At 34.8% G+C, this 21026-nt stretch overlaps 1 protein-coding gene across 1 annotated transcript in view; it reads left to right on the forward strand.

Moving 5' to 3' along the window:
• The window catches only part of BANK1 (B cell scaffold protein with ankyrin repeats 1), a 270656-nt gene that overhangs the window by 28053 nt on the left and 221577 nt on the right, over positions 1–21026 (forward strand). Inside the window, exon 2 of the mRNA XM_007463810.1 lies at positions 19697–19851. Within this exon, the coding sequence (XP_007463872.1) occupies positions 19697–19851 (155 nt within the window). The remainder of the gene's footprint in view (positions 1–19696; positions 19852–21026) is intronic.

Consider the following 21026-nt stretch of genomic DNA (forward strand, 5'->3'; position numbering starts at 1 on the left):
TTGTGTTAGTTTCTACTGTACAGCAAAGTGAATCAGCTATATATATATATATATTTCCTCTCTTTTGGATTTCCTTCCCATTTAGGTCACCACAGAGTACTGAGTTCCCTGAGCTATACAGTAGGTTCTCAGCTTATTTTATTGTTAACATTTTGACATTTTCATTCCAAAGGTAAATCCTCATAAGTGTTGAATACAGGCTGTTTAATAGTTGAGAGAGTACTTGCCAAATATGTATGTAGAATCACTTTAAAACAAACTCATAGTTTACGTTAGAGGAAAAGACGAAGTGTAAGTGGCAAGTATCTGACTATACTGCTGAATGAATGTGGGAATAAAATTTCTTAAAACTCTGAAATGATAAGCCAGGATGTCATATTTTGCCTTTGGCTCAGGAATGATATGTTAACAACTGTTCCATGAGAAAATGAAAATCTCGCCAAAATCAATGTCACACTCTAATGAAAGATTCTAGTATGGGCCAAATACCTCAAAACAATCACACAAAATATTAATATATGGAAGCATAGATTTAAATGGTAATGATAATCTTAGTTACACAGAATTGGGCAAAATATTGATGTAGGGAGAAGCAAAAATAAGCTATAAACAGATGAACTATTAGCAAAATGGAAGAAGATACAAATTTATAATGAAGATTTTTCTGGTACTTCCTATAAAGAATTATTTTAAAAATCCTCTTTTATAAAGAAATCATAGACTAGTTCTAGAGTTAAAAATGGTCTCAATATCTTGTCCAACATTGTTATTTGACAAATGATATAATTGAGACCTTGAGACATTACGTTGTTTATGTAGTACCCATAGTATGCAAGTGGGCAGGAGTCTGGGAACATCTGTGCTGAGTCAGGGTGCTGACTCCTTCCCTCTGAATTCCAGTTCTCCAATGGCACTAGTGCTTGCGCAGAAAGCATATTACTTCTCTTCCATTATTTGTTCATGACTGATCCAGTCCTTTACGCCTTACATTTTAAAAGTACTTATTTTCTAATATTCAGTGAATTTCTATGAGTTATGGACTTCGTGAGTCAAGCACTGTTATAAGAACTTTATGCACATTTTTAATTTAACCCACACAAAACCAGTGAGGTCTGGGTACTAGTACCATTCTGATTGTTAAGTAAAAATACAAACATGGGAGGGTAGGCAACTAGGAAATGACAGAGCTGGAATGTGGATCAGATACGTCCAGCACCCAATTTTAAATAAATAACTACTGAACAAATTTCTGTTTGATTTGTAAAGATTATTTTTAGGGTCTTTTGGGGGTACCAGCCCATTTTTAACTTCTTAGATGGTTACATAGTCTCAGGTCTAATCAGCGTGTTCTTAAAATTGTCAAGGATTTTCTATTTCAGAGTCTGAGATGAAAACCTGAGGTGGCAATAATTGGAGTGAGCTTTGCTGAGGATAATGCTGCCACAGGCAGTGAATCCTCTTCTCCATCATCTATAGCTTCAGTTGTAGAAAGATTTTCGGCTTTCATAAAACACCTCCACATTCTAGATTTGACAGGAGGGGCACACTTGAACATATTTTACATCTTAGGCCATGTGTCTTAACTTGCAATATATTTTATTTGAAGACAATATTATACAGTCTTTCCATTCCGTTACTTTCTCATGCTAAGTGAAATTCCAGAGTTTTCCTCTCTGGAATAGTATAGCAATACTTAAAAACTTAAAACTTTTAAAGTAAATAAGTTTCTGAGTTTTCCATTTGAAACATTTCCTTTTTTATCCAAAATGTATTCTGTTTCATTTTGCGCATCATATTTCAAAATTGCAACCAAAAATCACTATTCTCTTGTCCTGATCTATCATCTTTCCAGTATGCATGCCTCTTTTATTGGAGTTTGTTTTCATGTTTCCTTGTCAATATTACCTCCCTATTTTGTGCTTTTTATGATAAATATTCTATGATTTAACCTTAATTTAATAACATAAAATGATACCCCATAGTGTCTTCATCATCAGCATTTTAGTCATACTAGATTACTCTGATCTTCATGAATGTAGACACATTTTTCCTATTAGCCTTTTGATCGCTAGGATATATTTTCACATTGTTATTTGAAGCATTTTTATCATTTTCCTCCTTTATTGTTACATTCAGATATTAGGAATGCTTTTTTTTCCCCACAGTCCTGAAACATTTAGATATTAGGAGTGCTTTTTCCATAACCCCCCAAATTCATATACTCCATGTCTAATATGTTTCCCCAGTTCCCATGCTAGTTAGTGCCATATCTGTATAATTTATTTTTCCTCATTATTCAACTTTGCATAATTTTCTTTTGAAATATATATATTGGCTATAAGGAACAATTACCTTCCTTTGGAATACATGGTTTTTTCTTTGTCTTAGTTCAGTTTCCACTAAATAATGGTTTTAGCCAACTGACATTTATTGAGCTTCTACTTTGCGGCAGGCTTAGAGTTGAGGTGGAAACAAAGATCATCAGCTTCTGCTATCAAGAGCTCACTATCTAATGAAAGAGAGAGGAAAACAAATAACTTGTAAATAATATCCATGTGACACTTTCTCATGAAGTATAGTACATCCAAAAAGCTATGATCATAGGTAAATTGGAAAAGGTCTTCCACCAGGAGCAACTGTATGATAGGAGTGTTGAAAATTAATTAGGAGGAGAAATGGGACTGGGCACAACAGGCAAAGGAAAAGAGCATACATGAACGAATTTGAAAGACGATGGTTACGTTCAGGGCCTGGGAGATTGGAGTGGCTACAGTGGGAGTAGAGCATCCTCACAGATGAAGCAAACAAAGTGAGTCATTAGCGCTTTTCTCCAGTCTTAACAGAAGTGGGTCTGCTGATGAGGCAAACTTGATAGAACTTTTTGTGTGTGAGACTGGGGACCAGCGAGATGTATGCGGACCAGCCAAAGGTCTTTTACCGTCAGTGAAAAGTATACCTCTGTGGCAGGAGCACAGGGTTTGGAGTTGGATACTCCTGGATTTGAGCCCAGCTCTGTGACCTATGGCAATTTATTTAACTTTTTAAAAACTCCATTTCTTTATCAGTGAAATGAGAAAATAATAGTATGCATTTTAGGACAGTTGTGAGGATTAAATGCGATTATGTGTAGAAATCTCTACCTAGGGCACTTGAGACTTAATCTGAACTCAATACATATTACCTCTTATTTTTACCCCAACCCGAGAAGCTTCTTTTAGGGTCTTATCTATCAATAAGGTGAGCCCCAAGGCAAACTTTCCTAGGCTTAACTGCAGAGTCCTCTCATATTAGTAGATCTCACTGAATAAAAGGGAAAAAAAACCCCACCCAAACCTACTTCAGCCCCAAAGGTGTACAGACTCAGTTTCTATAATTTTTATTCAAGTTGAAAAAAAGTTATGCTTATATACACTATTTCTGAGAGAGTGAAAGAAAATGAAAGTATTGTTTAAAAGGTTGCTTTTATATGGAAGCAAGCAATTTCAAAGTCATTTTGTCTAGTCACATGAAAATATGACACTAAAAACTATAATACATACTAAAATTATTTACATTTTATTTAATTTGGAAATTAAAATAAAATCCTCACGTACAGAGTCCTTGGTATTTTATGGAAATAGTCTTGGATATCAGTTTAAGACGCTGATTACTATTTAAAATGTGTAAAACGCTGGTGGACATTTTTAAAAAAAAAAAACATACCGAAGAAAGTCTGCTGTCAAAGTTCATGTTCTACTCTAGATGACTGTAAAGAATTTGAAGATACTTGAAGGAAAAAAAAATCAGAACGGTATCTGCTCCTTCAAATCCAATTTGGAGAAGAATCATCATTACCTACTGATGATTCCACATGTTTGGCACTATAAAAAGAGTCATTTTCTCTGGCAGTGAGCGTCAATCCAACAACATACAGACCACCCCTGGGAATTCTTTGTAATATAAAACATTCTTCTGAGATAGTTCAGTGAGCAGCAAGACTGGTAAACATATACACTCACATATAAATTGCCCTTTCTATGTAAATTAAGGATCCGAACTAGAACATCAATTTAATGTCAAATGGAGTATAATCTTACACTATCACAGGAGTTAATGCCTTAGACATTTTCACTGGAGTTTTGGGCCATATGTTGTTTTTAACAGCTCTGAAAATTGTGTGTCTTTGATTCTATCAGATCATTCCCGTGATAAACTGACTGTCATATGCAGGGATTTAACTGTGGGTGGCGAAACAGTACAGTGTAGTGATTGTGGGTCTTGGAAGTCTGACTATAGCTATTCCTCTTTGACTTCTGCAATAACTAGCTGTGTGGCCTTGGAAGAGTTCATTTATTGCTCAGAGCCTTATTTTCTTCATTTAAAACATCACCTCCCTCCCTATCTCCCTGAACTCCCTACCAGCCTTCCTGGCTTTAATTACCTTCCCAGCACTTGCCAGCATTACTACGCTCCATATTTTATACCTGTAATTTTGCCTCCACCCCTTTAGCTTGCAAGTGCTTGGAAGGAAGGCTCACCTCAGCTCCCTGTATATCATCTGGCACTTAGTTGGTGCTTCATAAATACCTATTCAAAGAATAAATGAATTAATCCATAAAATGAGGATAATATTAGCACCTACCTCATGGAATCTTAGACATTAGAACACATGAACTGTGTTAATGTATGCAAAGCACTAACAACAGTACTTGGCACTTAGTAAACGTTCAGTAGTTTTAGCTGTTATTAATTAATATTCCCGAGGAAGTTTGTTAATAAGTTGGTTAATAAAATCATGGGTATTCATTTCAGAAAAAATCTGTATTTGAAATTCTTTTCCTTTTAGCCAGTGAATTGATTATAGCATCCCTTTTCATTTGCTAAACTAGAAGACATCATCACTAAAAACTTTCCAGCTTCCTGATAGTAACTTGTGGCTGACTTTGCTACATTGGGAGTGGGAAGGTCAGGAGTTAGATCCACTTGTTAAAGTAATGTAGTCACTCACTGAGGATTGAACAGAAACTCAAGTCCAGTGGCAAGGGCAAGGGATTTGAAATGAAGGGTAGTCTTTCATGCTTTTATTATTTAATTAAATTATTCATTCACAGGAGTTTAAAAGCTATCCTATTTTTATTTAAATTTGGGTAATTCAAACAGGAAGCCTCTTTTTCTTATTCTTTCCAAGGGCAGAGGTCTCTCATTATGGATTCTGGGATCCTGTTCTCATCCTTCTAGTATCTTCCCTCCTTTCCTTTCAGCCATGAGTCATTCACCAAGTCTAGCTACTCCATTAGCTGATGCCCTTCTCCACTGAGCCGTTGAGGAGATTAGATTAGACACATATGCCTTGTTCTTGCTTCCCTGTACTTACCACTCTGAATTCTCCTGAAACACTAGGATCTGTAGCCACGTCTAAGTTACCTGTACTGAGGGCAACACCAAAAACAGAAACTTTAAAATTGTCATTAATGTGGATGGTTCCCTGAGTCTTAAAGGGAAGACAATTACAGTTTCTTTACAAAAGAGGTTGTCACTTTGCCACTGTTAATCCACTTCCCCTAATCACATTTCCTTCAAGCATCTCCAATTGAAATATATTAATTCATTCATTTTACAAATAAGTTTTGAGCACCTGTCATGTGTTCAGCAATGAACTAGATAGTCAATTCCTCAGTCTCATGGGGATTGAAGAAAAGACTGATAGAGCATTGTTTCCAATGACTAGAATGTTCTCTGTCTCTCCTCTTCACCATTTTACATTTAAAGCCCACTTCTGAGAAGGCCAGCCTGAATGCCTGATCACAGTGGTCTTTATCTAACAACTAACCTGTGGTGTTGGTGTCAGTGTTCTTAGCTAGGTAATGGAGCTTTATATACACAAAGAAAGTAGGGTCTCCCTAATTAAATTAAAGCTGCTTAGGAGGAAAATAAAATCCATTCATTTTCTAAACAATATTGAAATTTTATTTTCTATCCAAGAACCAGAAATTCCTCATCATTTACTTTGCAAAATTTAAGATTTTGCTCTTGAATTTACTACTTAGGGTTCTACTACGTTATTCATTGGTTAACTGTATCTACATTTAATTTTTTTAACCTTGTTTGATAAAAAGTAATGTATTGTCTTTGAAACACATTAGAAGTAATGTAATGTCTTTGAAACACATTAGAAGAGGAATAGAAGATTCTATTTGGCTAAGCAATTTATGGGGGAGGAATAGAAATGACTCACAGAATTTTAAAACTATCTGCAAATGATTTTAAATGGTTGACAGAAATTCAGTAATCCAGCTTTGAAAAGGGATTATAATTTTAAGTGTGTATTCAAAGTAAAATACAGTGTATCTGAAAATCTTGATTGCAAAGAGCCATTAGAATATAAAGCATTATTATTGCACCGAATAGTATAAATACATATAAGATTATCCCATTTTAGTTTTTTTCAAAAATATGCATTTGTATTCTTCAAACGAAGACTATAAGGTATATGTCAAAAAGTTAGCTAGGGTTATCTCTAGGAAATAATACTATAGGTGATTTTATTTTTTTCTTTTTATGTGTTCTAAATTATAATGAATATTTATTACTTATGTATAAATACTTAAATTTGATTATGAAAAATGGAATTGCTGCTGTCCTCTCACCCACTGAAAATGATGAATAATTTTTTTTTGATGTTCATTTTTGTCTGATTGATTGGAAAAGTAATATTTATGGGTTGTTAAAAGTTTAGTTTATATTATAAAAAATGAAGAAAAAAAGTTGTAAATGACTTTCATTCCTATCTCTCAGAAATAATCACTTAAAATAATAGTAGTTTTTTATCCCATATTATATATATACATATATACCAGTATATTTATAGATACATATGACTTACGTATATGTATGATACATATATATGTGCATATATCTACACACATGTACATATATATGCTTTTTTATTCAGCTAACATTATAACAAAAATTGTCTCATTCATCTGGAACACTGCTCAAACCATACATTTCATGAATCTCTATTCACATTAATATATGCTTTTTCTTAATTGTAAGAAAAGATTCACAAAAAGACACTTGTAAATTGCTGAATTTAGCTGGATTGAGTGTACATTATCATGCTCTAGGTATTTCAGTGGAATATTTTATAAGACCACAAAAAGTCATTTCCCTACCCCTGAATTATAGGTCCCATGAATAATTTAGCACTCAAACTTGGAATGATCAATTCATACACAAATTTTTGCTTGTAGCCTAGACTTAAAAAATACAGCAACCAGAATGGATTCAAAACTTTAGTGTCTTTCATTAAAGCAATAATCACAAGTCTGATGGTCAGTTTTTGTTTGCAATTTTATTCAGTAGATACTGATTTTATTTCATTCTGGATAATCTGTTGAAAGTGATTATCATCGATACATCTTGAACTTCTTCAGAGGAGACGTAATTAGGGTTTGTTTCATTGAGTGACATTTCAATTCTTTCATCTAAGTGCTTTGTGTATGCAGTTGCAGGAAATAACTGTTGACAGCACAGGTACGCTAATATTGCCTTAGCAACTCTCAGAAAAAGTAAACAATGAAAATGTGTAGGAGAGCAAGAGGCAAGCTTCGTGCTTTCTAATCTTTGGTGATTTTCTCTAGCTTTGTTCTTTGTTCTGTCTTTAGGGTTATACTGATTGAAGTACAGATGTACTTCCTTAAGACAGTCAGGCAAAGACTGTGGTAGATAGAACAAATTACTGTCCTTCAGATACAAGCCACTCCTCCCCCCGCCAAAAAAAAAGAAGCTGGGTATGGATTTATTCAATCATTAAGTCAGGCAGCAAACATTTACATCTGAGATGTATATGAATACACAACATTTTTATGTGTACTCACGTAAATATTGAGCATCTACTATGTTAAAAGCCCTGTTGTATGCATCAGAGATAGAGGGGGGGAAAAAGAACTAATTACTTGACCTCAAAAACTTGCATTCTAGATGGATGGACAAGAAACAAGGAAACAGATAAACTTTTACATGATATGATTTCAGTTAATGACTTATGCTGTGATAATGTTATGGCAAGTTAATCACATCAAGGTACACATTGTTACTGCACACTGCTTCTCAAACTTCAGCATGTATTCAAATCACTTGGGATCCTTTTGAAAAGCAGATTCTGACTCAGTGGGTCTAGCGTGGTGGCTAGGAGTGTGCATTTCTAATAAGCTGCTGGTCTGAAGACAACTTGAGTAGCAAGATATAGTACCGTTTCTGTGTAGCAAGTTTGACTAAGAGGTTGGTAGGAAAAGGTAGCTTGAAGAGTGGGTAATGGGTGATGAAATAGAAGGGGAAAAGGTAGGAAAAAGGAGAAAATATAATAAACAGATTGGAAATGGAAATGCAGGTAAAAATGGAACACACAGGCCACCAAAAACAGCATCTCCTTACATATACTCTGCCTTGGAACTATTCCTGCATGTTATGAACTAAAATTAAAAGACTAAAGTACCAAGAGTAAAATATAAATATACACTGATGCTAACGTTTGAGAGAACTTTAGCTGGTAGAGTTTGTGCAGTTACAGTGCCAGGATGAATGTGGGTGTTTCAAACAAAGAGGATTTATCTTATTATTGGAAACCAACATTTGCTTGGCTATATTGAGTATGTTCATTTTTATATATATTTGTTAGGTAAGAAGTTTTATTATGACCATTATTATTTTTCTTTGGACATAGCCTTATTTTGTGCCCCTTATAATGTACCACAGACAACAAAGGTTGTTTAAGAAAGTTGAGGACTAGACTAAACGGTTGGTAAAAATTACATCTTTTTGTACAGTTTATTTGTTTTCTTTACCTCTTGGAGAAATACATGTTTAACTTACCTGAGTGGTTCAGGGTGCTGTAGTCTTTGGTATGACATTAAAACTCCAGGAAAGCATGCTAGAATCTGTACTACCTTACGCATACTTAATAAAATCAGCTACATTGTGATTATAGAATCATTTACTAAATTATAAATTTGACAAAAACAAAGATGTTCAGTGTTGAAATTCCAGGGGTATGTTGCAGTCCTTTCTGAATCATAGTTGGCTATACAAACTGAGAAAGATGGATTTATGATCTTTTGAAAATAAAAAAACATTGCTTTTATTCAATTTGATATCAGAAATTAGAAAAGAGAAGGAAACTAATATTGAGTGCCTATCCTAGGCCTGACACATTATACATATTATTAAATGTAATCAAAACAATCCAACAAGGAAGTCATATTTACTCCATTAAATAATTGAGGAGATTGAAGCTTAGAGTGCACAGTACTTTTTCCAAGGTTGCATGAGAAGACAGGAAGTTTCTTTTTTAGCAGGAGACATGTATTTTCTAGATTATTGTTTGTCTATCTCTTTCTCTGTTTCCAATTCATTTATGATGAAAGCTGAAACCTGCTTTGTCTGTTAACTATTGATAGGTTTGAAGGGTCATTGGGCATTAAGGAATAACTTCTTTTTTCATGAAATCACTATAATGAAAGCAGTTCAAGTGTGATAGCAATAAAAGATTCTACCTTTTTTCAGTCTTCACCTAGTTTTCTTAATTATCAGAAAACCTGTCCTCATGCCAAATGAGGATTTAATCAATTGAAAAACAAATAAAAACAAAGTATAAAAATATCTACACTAAAATTATATTTTTTGAAAAAACAGTATTAAAAAGTTTTGATTTTGTAAAGCATGTGCAATGCTTTAAAAATTAAATCTATAACAGATTTTGCAATTTCATAGAGGAAAATTTATTTTCTAATGCTTAACTATTTTATTATTTTACTCAGCTTACAATGTAATTTGATTTGTTGCTAAGAAAATGACACAAAATTATCTTGCCTTAGTATATCTATGATTTTTTTCCCCTAGCATTATATTTATTTTACAAGAGGAGAAGCACCTTTATTCTGGGTGATATTTTTGGAGATTGCTTAGATCACCTGAACATGAGGTGATTTGTGATAAGCTGGTTTATTTCACATATTATCTGCAGAGCAGTGCTTCCTAACAATTTTTACATCATGATACATAAGGCAAATAATCTTTTCTGTAATTTCATTTGCATGTTGTAGAGGAGGGGTAAAGACACATGTGCTCAGTCTGTAAACTTGATCAATTCCTTCCTCTATTTGAGAAATGTATATAGTTCAATCTGTAAAACAAATATATTTTCATTATAGAAAACCAGAATAAATATTATGTATATTATATATTAATAATAACTGATATTATTAGTAATACATATAGATATAATAAAATTACTCATAACTCCACCAGCCAGAAATAACCACTCTTGCTATTTTGGGTTTATATCGCTAGTCTGTTCTTATGCATTCAGTAATGTGTCTTGAATTTCTACCGCATAGTTCTGTATATGTATACTTTTTAAAAGACTGTTTTTTAGAGCAGTTTTAGGTTAACAGCAAAACTGAGAAGGAGATAACAGAGATTTCCCGTACACTCCCTCCCTCCCGCCCCCAACAGTATGTGTAGCCACCCCAACTATCAACATCACTCATCACAATGGTACATTTTTTTTTTTTTTTTTCCCGTTAAGGATGAACCTACTTTGACACATCATAATCCCCCAAAGTCCATAGTTTACCTTAGGGTACACTCTTGCTATTGTATAATCTATGGGTTTGGACAAATGTATAATGACATGTACCCATCATTAATGGTATCATACAGAGTATTTTCACTGCCCCCCAAATTATCTGTGCTCTGCCTTTTCATCCATCCCCCTTCCACCCCAGACCCCAGCTACACCAGATCTTTGCACTGTCTCTACAGTTTTGCCTTTTCCAGAATGTCATATAGTTGGAATCATACAATGTGTAGCCTTTTCAGATTGGCTTCTTTCACTTAGTAATATGCATTTAAGTTTTTTCCATGTCTTTTCATTGTTTAATATCTTATTGCATTTTAGTGCTGAATAATATTTCGTTGTATAGATGTAGCACAGTTTGTTCATTCACCTGCTGAAGGACATCTTGATTGCTCCCAAGTTTTTATGAATTATGAGTAAAGCTGCTCTAAATATCTATGTGTAGATTCTTGTGTGGACATAAGTTTTCAGCTCATTTGGATAAATACCAAGGAGTGCATTTGTTGGATTGAATGTTAAGAGTATGTTTAGTTTTGTCAGAAACCACCAAACTGTCTTCCAAAATAGCTGTACCACTTGTATTTCCACCAGTAATTGATGAGAGTTCTTGTTGCTCCGCATCCTTGGTAACATTCGGTATTGTCAGTGTTCCAGATTTTGGCCATTCTGATAGGTGTGTAGTACTATTTCATTGTTGTTTTAATTTGCATTTCCCTGATAACATACAATGTGGAGCGTCTTTTCATGTGCCTGTTTGCTACCTGTATATCTTCTTTGGTGAGGTATTTGTTAAGAACTTTGGCTGACTTTTAAATTGATTTGGTCATTTTCTTATTGTTGAGTTTGAGTTCTTTATAAATGTGGGAAAACAGTCCTTTACTAAAAGTGTCTTTTGCAAATATTTTCTCCCAATATATGGCTTATCTTCTAATTCTCTAGATATTGTCTTTTGCATACATAAGTTTTTTATTTTAATGAAGTCCAGCTTATCAATTATTTTTTTCATGGATCATTACTTTGGTGTTGTGTCTAATAATGTATCATCATACCCAAGGTCATCTATATTTTTCCCTTACGTTATCTTCTAGGAGTTTTATAGTTCCATATTATACATTTAGGACTATGATCCATTTTCAGTTAATTTTTGTGATGGTTGTAAGGTTTTGTGGTGGTTGTAAGGTATCTAGACGCATTTTTTGCATGTGAATGTTTAGTTGAAGAGACTGTTTTTGCCCCATTGTATTGTTTTTGCTCCTTGGTCAAAGATTAATTAACTATGTTTATGTGATTCTATTTCTTGGCTCTTACTCTCTTCCATTGACCTATTTGATAATTCTTTTGCTAAGACCTCACTATCGTGATTACTGCAGCTTTATAGTAGGTATTAAAGTAGGGTAGTGTCAGTCCTCCAACTTAGTTCTTCACCTTCAATATTAAGCTGCCTACTCTGGGTCTCTTACCTCTCAATATAAACTATAGAATCAGTTTGTCCATATCTGTAAAGTAACTTGCTGAGATTTTGATTGTGATTGCATTGAATCTATAGATCAAGTTGGGAAGAACAGACTTCCTGACACTATTGAGTTTTTCTGTCCATGAACATAGAATATGTTTCCATTTATTTAGTTCTTATTTGATTTTGTTTATCAGAGTTTTTGTGGGTTTCATCATATAGATATTGTACATATTTTGTTAGATTTATACCTAAGTATTTCATTTTGAGGGGGTACTATTGTAAATGGTATTCCATTTTTAATTTCCAATTCCATGTATTTATTGTTAGTATATAGGAAAGCAGTTGCCTTTTGTATATTCACCTTATATCCTGCAATTTAGCTATAGTCACTTCCAGGAATTTCTTTGTTGATGCCTTTGGATTTACTAGACAGTCACGTCATCCCAACAAAGTCAGGTTTATTTCTTCCTCCCAGTGTGTGTAACTTTTCTTTTTCTTGCCTTAATTGCATTAATAAGGACTTCCAGTATGATAATGAAAAGGGATGGTGAGAGTTACATCCTCACATTGAACATGATCCTAGTGGGAAAGCTTTAAGTTTTTCACATTAAGAATGACGTTAGCTGAAGGGTTTTGGTAGATAGTGTTTATCAAGCTGAGAAAATTCCCCTTTATTCCTAGTTTACTAAGAGTTTTTATTATGACTTTGTGTTGGATTTTGTCAAATGCTTTTTCTGCATCTATTGATATGATGATATTATTGTTTTTATTCTTTTTTGGCTTTGATTTGCTAATATTTTGTGAGGATTTTTGCATCTATTTTTATGAGTGATATTGTTCTGTAGTTTTCTTGTAATGTCTTTGTCTGGATTTGGTATTAGGGTAATGCTGGCCTCATAGAATGAGTTAGTAAATATTCCCTCTGCTTCTATCCTCTGAAAGAGATTATAGAGAATTGGTATAATTTCTTCCCTAAATGTTTGGTATAATTCACCAGTGAACCCATCTGAGTCTGGTGCTTTCTATTTTGGAAGGTTATTATTTCTTGATTCAGTCTTTAATAGAAATAGGCTTTAGGCCTATTCATATTGTCTATTTCTTCCTGTGTGAGTTTTGGCAGATTGTGTCTTTCAAGGAATTGGCCCATTTTATTTAGATTATCAAATTTGTGGCATTGGCTTGTTCATAGTATTCCTTTATTATCCATTTAACATCCATGGGATCTAGATCTCTAGAGTGATGTCCCCCTCTTTCATTTCTCATGTTATTAATTTGTGTCTTCTGCTTGTTCACATGCTCGCTTGCTCTCTGTCTCTCTCCCTCTCTCTCTCTCTTCCCCTTCTCTTAGCTTGGCTAGAGGCTTATGAATTTTACTGATCATTTTGGAGAACCAACTTTTGGTTTCATTGGTTTTCTCCTCCAATTTTCAATTTCATTGATTTCTGTTCTAATTCTTATTTCTTTTCTTCTGCTTACTTTGAATTTAATTGGCTCTTCATTTTTAGTTACCTAAGGTGGAAATTTAAATTTGGTTTTAGATCTTGCTTCTTTTCTAATACATGCACTCAATGCTAACAATTTCCCTCTAAGCACTGCTTTTGCTGCATCTCACACATTTTGCTGTTATATTTTTATTTTCATTCAGTTCAAAATATTTTTTTAATTTCTTTTGAGATTTCTTCTTTGACCCATGTATTATTTAGAAGTATGTTGTTTAATCTCCATATATTTGGGGATTTCTCAGTTATCTTTCTGTTATTGATTTCTAGTTTAATTTTATTGTGGTCTGAGAGCAGACATTGTTCAATTTCTATTCTTTTAAATTTGTTAAGGTGTGTTTTATGGCTCAGAATGAGTTGTATCTTAGTGAATGTTCCATGTGAGCTTGCAAAAAAAATGTATATTCTGTTTTTGTTGGATGAAGCAGTCTATAAATGTCAATTATATGCAGTTTATTAATGGTGTTGTTGAGTTCAATTACGTCCTTACTGATTTTCTGCCTGCTGTTTCTGTCCATTTCTGAGACAGAGGTGTTGAGGTTTCTAACTGTAATAGTGGATTCATCTATTTCTTTTTGAAGTTCTATTAGTTTTTGCATCGCATAGTTTCACACTCTGTTGCTAGGTGTACGCACATTAAGAATTGTCATGTCTTCTTGGAGAATTCACCCCTTTATCATTATGTAATGTCCTTCTTTATCCCTGATAACTTTTCTTACTTTAAAGTCTGCTCTGTCTGAAATTAATATAGCTACTGTTGCTTTCCTTTGTTTAGTATTAGCATGGTGTATTTTTCCATCCATTTGCTTTTAATCATTATGTTTCTATATTTAAAGTGGGTTTCTTGTAAACAACATATAGGTGGGTCTTGTTATTTGATCCACTGTGATAATCTCTGTTTTTTAATCAGTGCATTTAGACCGTGGCATTCAAAATGATTACTGATATAGTTGGATGAATATCTACCATATTCATTACTGTTTTCTGTTTTGCTCCCCTTGTTCTTTATTCCTATTTTTGTCTTCTACTCTTTTTCTGCCATTTGTGATTTTAATTGAGCATTTTATATGATTCCATTTTTCTACTTTTTTAGCATATCAGTTATACTTAAAAAAATAATTTTTTAAGGGTTTATCCTAGAGTTTGCAATATGCATTTACAGCTAACGCAAGTCTACTTTCAAGTAACACTGTATCACTTCATAGGTAGTATTATTACCTTATAATAATAAAATGATCATAATTCTTCCTTTCTATAATTTATATCATTGCTTTCATTTATTTATATATAAACATACACAAGCATATATATGTAAATGTTTATATAAGATATGTACATAAGCATACATTATTGGATATATTGTTGCTATTATTATCTTGAACAAACTGTTATCTTCTAGATCAATCACAAATAAGAAAAATATTTATTTTACCTTCAGTTATTCCTTCTTCAGTGCTCTCCCTTCATTATGCAGATCTGAATTTCTGATCTATATTATTTTTCTTCTCACTAAAGAACTTTTTTCTTTCAGGCAGGTCCACTGATAATAAATTATCTCAATATTTGTCTGAGAAAATCTCTATTTTTCCTTCAGCTTTAAAAGATAATTTCACAGGGTACAGAATTCTGGGTGGGTGGTTAATTTCTCTTATACTTTTAAGTATTTCACTCCAGTCTCTTGCTTGCAGGGTTTCTGAGGATAAGTCAGATATAATTTTTATCTTTGTTCCTCTATAGGTAAGGAGTTTTTTCCTCTAGCTTTTCTCAAATTTTGTTTATTTTTGATTTTCTGCAGTTTGAAGATGATATCCCTAGGTATATCCCATCTTGGGGGGGATTTTCCTAGTTGGTGTTCTCTGAACTTCCTGGATCTGTGATTTAGTGTCTGACATTAATTTGGGGAAATTCTCAGTCATTACTTTTTGAAATATTTCTTCTGTTCCTTTGTCTCTTTCTTCTATTTCTGGTATTCCCATTATGCATATGTTACACTTTTCATAGTTGTCCCACAGTCCTTGGATATTCTGTCAATTTTTTTTCTTTAGTCTTTGTTCTCTTTGCTCTTCAATTTTCAAGGATTCTATTGATATATCCTCTAGCTCAGAGATTCTTTCCTCAGTCATGTCCAGTCTTTACTAAAAATTCCATCAAAGACATTCTCTATTTCTGTTACAGTGTTACTAATCTCTAGCACTTTCTTATGGCTCTTCTTAGGATTTCCATCTCTGTGCTTACATTGCCTATCTGTTCTTACATTCTGTCTAATTTTTTATTTATTTATTTATCTTTTTTTTTTTTTTTTTTTTTTGGTTGTGGCCTCTCCCGTTGCGGAGCACAGGCTCCGGACGCACAGGCTCAGCGGCCATGGCTCACGGGCCCAGCCGCTCCGCAGCATGTGGGATCTTCCCGGACCGGGGCACGAACCTGTGTCCCCTGCATCGGCAGACAGACTCTCAACCACTGCGCCACCAGGGAAGCCCTAATTTTTTTTTTAAACATCTTTATTGGAGTATAATTGCTTTACAATGGTATGTTAGTTTCTGCTGTATAACAAGGTGAATCAGCTGTACATAAACATATATCCCCATATCTCCTCCCTCTTGCATCTCCCTCCCACCCTCCCTATCCCACCTCTCTAGGTGGTCACAGAGCACCGAGCTGATCTCCCTGTGCTATGTGGCTGCTTCCCACTAGCTATCTGTTTTACATTTGGTAGTGTATATATGTCCATGCCACATTATAGCCCTTAGCATTCTAATCAGAGTTGTTTTAAATTCCCAGTCTGATAATTCCAACATCCCTGCCATGTCTGATTCTAGTGCTTTCTCTGGTCTCTTCAATTTGTATTTTCTATCTTTTGGTATGCCTTGTAATTTTTCTTGATAACTAGGCACAATATACTCTATAAAAAGAACTGCTGTAAATAAGCCTTTAGTAATGTGGTGGTGAGGTGTGGTGGAGAGGAGGCTTTCTAGAGTTCTGTGATTAGGTTTCAGTCCTTTAGTGAGCCTGTGCCTCTGGACTGTGGACCTCACAAGAGTTTCTCAGTTTTTTTTCTCCCCTTTAGGTGAGAGAGGATTATTCCAGTGGGCTGCAGTTGGGTATTTCTCTTCCTCTGGTCAATTAGAATGTGGTAATACCCCAGTAGATTTGGCTCTGATTAACTAGATTCCACCCAGGGCAGGCCTTGTTAAGAAGAACAGAGTGTCCTGGAGTATTTAAGGATGTTTCCGGTTCCATTGAAGCAGGAGGGCATGTTCCCCAGTATTTGCTGTGGGAATCTTATCAAGCTCCTACAGGTAAATTTCAAAATATTGTGTTCCCCCCACCTTTTGGCTGAATTTCCCTGGAGTTCTTAACTCTCAGACTTGTCCTCATTGAGTGTCCAGCAATTTGTCAACTATGATTCAGGTTTCTCTACCCTGGCACTGGCTGCTGGGGCCGTTTCCACTCCTGAGTTTCTGCTCTGGTAAGCTGAGACTCTCTATCCACCTGCCTGTCTCTCCAGCCTTGGGGGCAGCAGTTTGTGCTCTCTCTTAAAGAGAGAGCCTCTCTTAAGAATCAAAGAAAAGTTATCGATTTTTTAGTCTGTTCAATTTTTTGTTTGTTAGGTTGGAGTGGCAACTTCCAAAGCTCCTTAAATATGGAACCTGCAGGAAGTCCTATACTTCTTATTTTACTAAAATGGGAACCTACAAAATTGACAATTTTGTAACTTGATTTTTTTTCACTTATATCATAAACTTGTTCCTTGTTGTTAAATATTCTTTGATGGAATTTTAATTAGTGACAGTATCTTTTATCACATTACACATTTTTTATCTGGCCCTTATTGCTTCAACTGCTCCCAGTTTTCTGCATTATAAACAGTGCTTCTGTGAACATTCATAGAGGTAAATCTTTTGTACATCCATGATTATGTCCTCAGGGTAAAGAAAATAGCTCTTCTTAACCTAATATCACAGATGAATTAGCAGAAAACATCCTAGATACTGCTGCAGTGGAACAACTTACACCTTTTAAGATTTATAAAATGAAATCAGTTTCCTTGTTCTTTCTTCAGTTCACAAAGTGATTGAGCCAGTTCTGTACAACCTTTCACTAATTTGGGGTGTGTGTGTGTGTGTGTGTGTGTGTGTGTATGAGAGAGAAAGAGAGAGAGAGAGAGAGAGAATGAGACTGCTTAAGGAAGTGTTTAAAATTGTTAGAGAAATAAAGGCTGTTTTTCATTTCATTTCAAACAAGACTAGTATTGGGAGAATCTGGAAATCCCAGGTGCTTTTGTACTTTTATTCTGTAACTTTCATAAGACAGAAAAAAAAAAAAAAACCGCGAAACAGAACTCTCTCCTTCTTAGATGTGGCATGGAGACAGCCCCTCTCCAGAGGACATCACTTTTGTTACTCTGCTTTTCTGATAGAACTACCCGTATGAAACTGCTGACTTCACTTTCTGGATGCAGTGAAACCAGAATTCTAGCCAACTTCATCTATATTGCCTTTGACTCTTCTTCCTTTTTATCCTGTCAATTCCCTTTTGCCAAAGACCACTAGGACACACCTGTCCTTGAACTATTTTTTTTGCTAGTTGCAATGAAGAGAAGGCCACCATGGAGAACCATGGGACACCTCAGGAAGACAGTATTAAGAAAAGACTCACTGTAGGATTTAGGGTTGCATTAAATGATTTGAGGAAGGGTTCCTGGAAGCAGGGCTTTGCTATAGTTTGCTTGCTGTCAAAAAGCACATGTAATTTTATGGTTTCGTGTATTAACAACTTATTGAGAAGCAGGGTAACCAGTTGTACCAGTATACTTGAAACTGAGGGGGTTTCTGGGACACAGCGTTTTCAGTGCCCAAACCAAAAATATCCCAAGCAGACTGGGAGGAGCTGGTTACCCTACCTGGAAGGCAAGAGAAGTGAAAAGAGGCTGAGACTGGAATTGGTAAAGAAGCAACATCACTCACAGGAGCCAGGATTCAGGATGTTTGGTTATTTTGTGGTTTGGACAGTGTTCATGTTTTTGCCTGGATTCAGACATGATTACAAAGTGGTCTGATCTCTGACTTGAGCCATCATGGTGACAGGTGGCCTTGTCCGATGGGGATGTTCTGCAAAATTGTTGATGTTCCGTAGGAGAACAGGAGGCCACCTCCTAGCAACACCAAGGCCTTCACACAGTATCAGGCCAGTATCGAGCTGTCAGGAGCTGTTTTCCTTTTCTCCAATTCCCTTCTTTGAGGATTTGAGAGATACATTTGAGGTTGGCCTAAGATGACAGTTGTGAGAGTCTCTAGTGGTGAGAGCCTTGGTTCCAGTCATATTGGTTCTGTGCCCTAATAAAATGCTCTGGGCTTTGAAACATTGAGTAATAAAAGTATTATCCATCTCTCTTAACACAACTCTTCTTCAATAGAGAAAAGTGTCTTAATGATTGAGACGATGCTAAGGTAATAAATGTTAAATGTTTTAAAAATCAAATACTCCTTTCCCTTCTTTGAGATTCAAAATTCACATTAGCATATTTTAGTGTTCTTAGTAATACTGCCATAAAGAAACCCAACTTATTTAATTCAGGACACTTTTTTCACAGAACACATTAACTTTTTGATGAACACTAATATTTCACTAGTAAACTAGTGTTTCATAGAAATACTAGTTTATTTAGTGATTGTCTCCTAGTTATGCTTTTTGTTTTTAAAATTAGAAATATATGTGAAGGGTAAATAATTGTTCTGATTTAAAATGAATAAATTTTCTTAATTATAGGCATTGAAAAGAAATAGCTTCATGTTTTTCAGATTTATTGTTTTAATATTAAGAGACAATATTAAATGGTGGTTGGATTTTGGGGGGGTAAATACTTAACTAGTGGATGAAAATATTATGTATTTGATTTAGTTTAGTAGCTTACACTTACAATACTAGTTAAATTATGAAGCATTATTTTAATTATTAACATTGGTTCATTTACTTTAGCTGTCCTAAACTCAGTTTGGTTGTCCCACATATTGTTTAGCAGTTATAAATAAATCAATTGTTTAGCAATTAGTTTTTATAGCAATGGAGGAAATAATATGGCCTTAGCTATATTGTAATCTACATTCATGAACTTTCCTCTAGGTTCTGAGGACTACCTTGAGGTCATTATTCCAACAGACCTAAGAGTGGAACATTCTGGGCAAATAAGTGAGAGAAAGGAAATTGAAGAATTATCAGAAGTTTCAAGAAGCACCATATCACAGGCAGTGGTGCTTCCCGCTGAGATTCCATGTGAGGTCAGTAAAGACACCTTGTTACTTAAGTGACTGCATTATTTTAATGGATACTGCATTTCACTAGAATGTAACTAACACTAGAAGCTACAACATAGAGGCATTTTTGTCTACTCTGTTCATGGCCATGTCCTCAGAGCCCAGAACAATATCTGGTAGTTAGTAGGTATTTGATACGTATTTGTTGAATAATAAAGTACTGAAACATATATGAAGGCATCATTTTATTAAATGTTACTTGACGCATTACAAACAGATTTACAATTGCTATACATACCAAGCTTTTTAAAAGAAAGTTGGATTCATATTAACCAATTCAAAAACCAATAATTTTATTTTCATAAAAGGAAATACATTCTTGAATAGAATTTGAAAATACTTATTTTTTATGACCACTGATTTTTAAATTATAAAACATATACCAAAGGCCTACATTATGAAGTGGAACTATCATAGAGCTAGAAGAGCTGGTCCTTTGGGGAATAAAAGTATGTTAGAGGGAGTGGATTTCTCAGGAGGTGACTATATGAACACATGTTGCCAACATTTCTTCCTTCTGAGTCTTCATTGGACTGAGCCACTAAAATAAGCCTACTGCTAGAGCTTGACCAAAACTTGGGCTTCGTGATCTCCAGACAATAAAAAGATGCTGGTCCTCAGTGTCTATGGTGTGCTTGACCAGGAAGAGCAAAAGATACAGGACGACCTTGAGAGCTGCATGAGAGGGTCCTTCAGGTGGACGCCAGTAGGTTAATGTGAGAGGAGCTGCACTTGTCTGCTTACTGGGAGGCATATTTTGGAAGAGAATCCCCTGATCCTGATGATACCAGCAGCCCTGGGAGAAGCAGAACTTTCTGTGCAGTTTGGGAAAGCTTAATTCCCTCACCTCCAGACCCCATCCCCAAGCAGGAGAATCGCCGTTTTATTATGTCATCAGTTCCAGAGGAACAAAAGCTTCTTTGACACTCCCTTAAAGAGCCCAGGAAATGAAACTGTACAGGTTTGAGGCAACTGAGATAGAGGATCAGGCAAAGAACAATTACAACCTACTTGAGGAAGGGAGATCAGGCCAAACAAGCAGAACCAGTGGCTCCTATTGAGTCAGAAATAATGCAAGAGACAGAACTAAATAGAAGAGACTATAAAATGGAAATTAGAACTGTTCTCAAGTAGGGAAA

This window comes from Lipotes vexillifer, unplaced genomic scaffold (genome assembly GCF_000442215.2).
Source record: "Lipotes vexillifer unplaced genomic scaffold, Lipotes_vexillifer_v1.1 scaffold49, whole genome shotgun sequence".
NCBI classification, from domain to species: domain Eukaryota; kingdom Metazoa; phylum Chordata; class Mammalia; order Artiodactyla; family Lipotidae; genus Lipotes; species Lipotes vexillifer.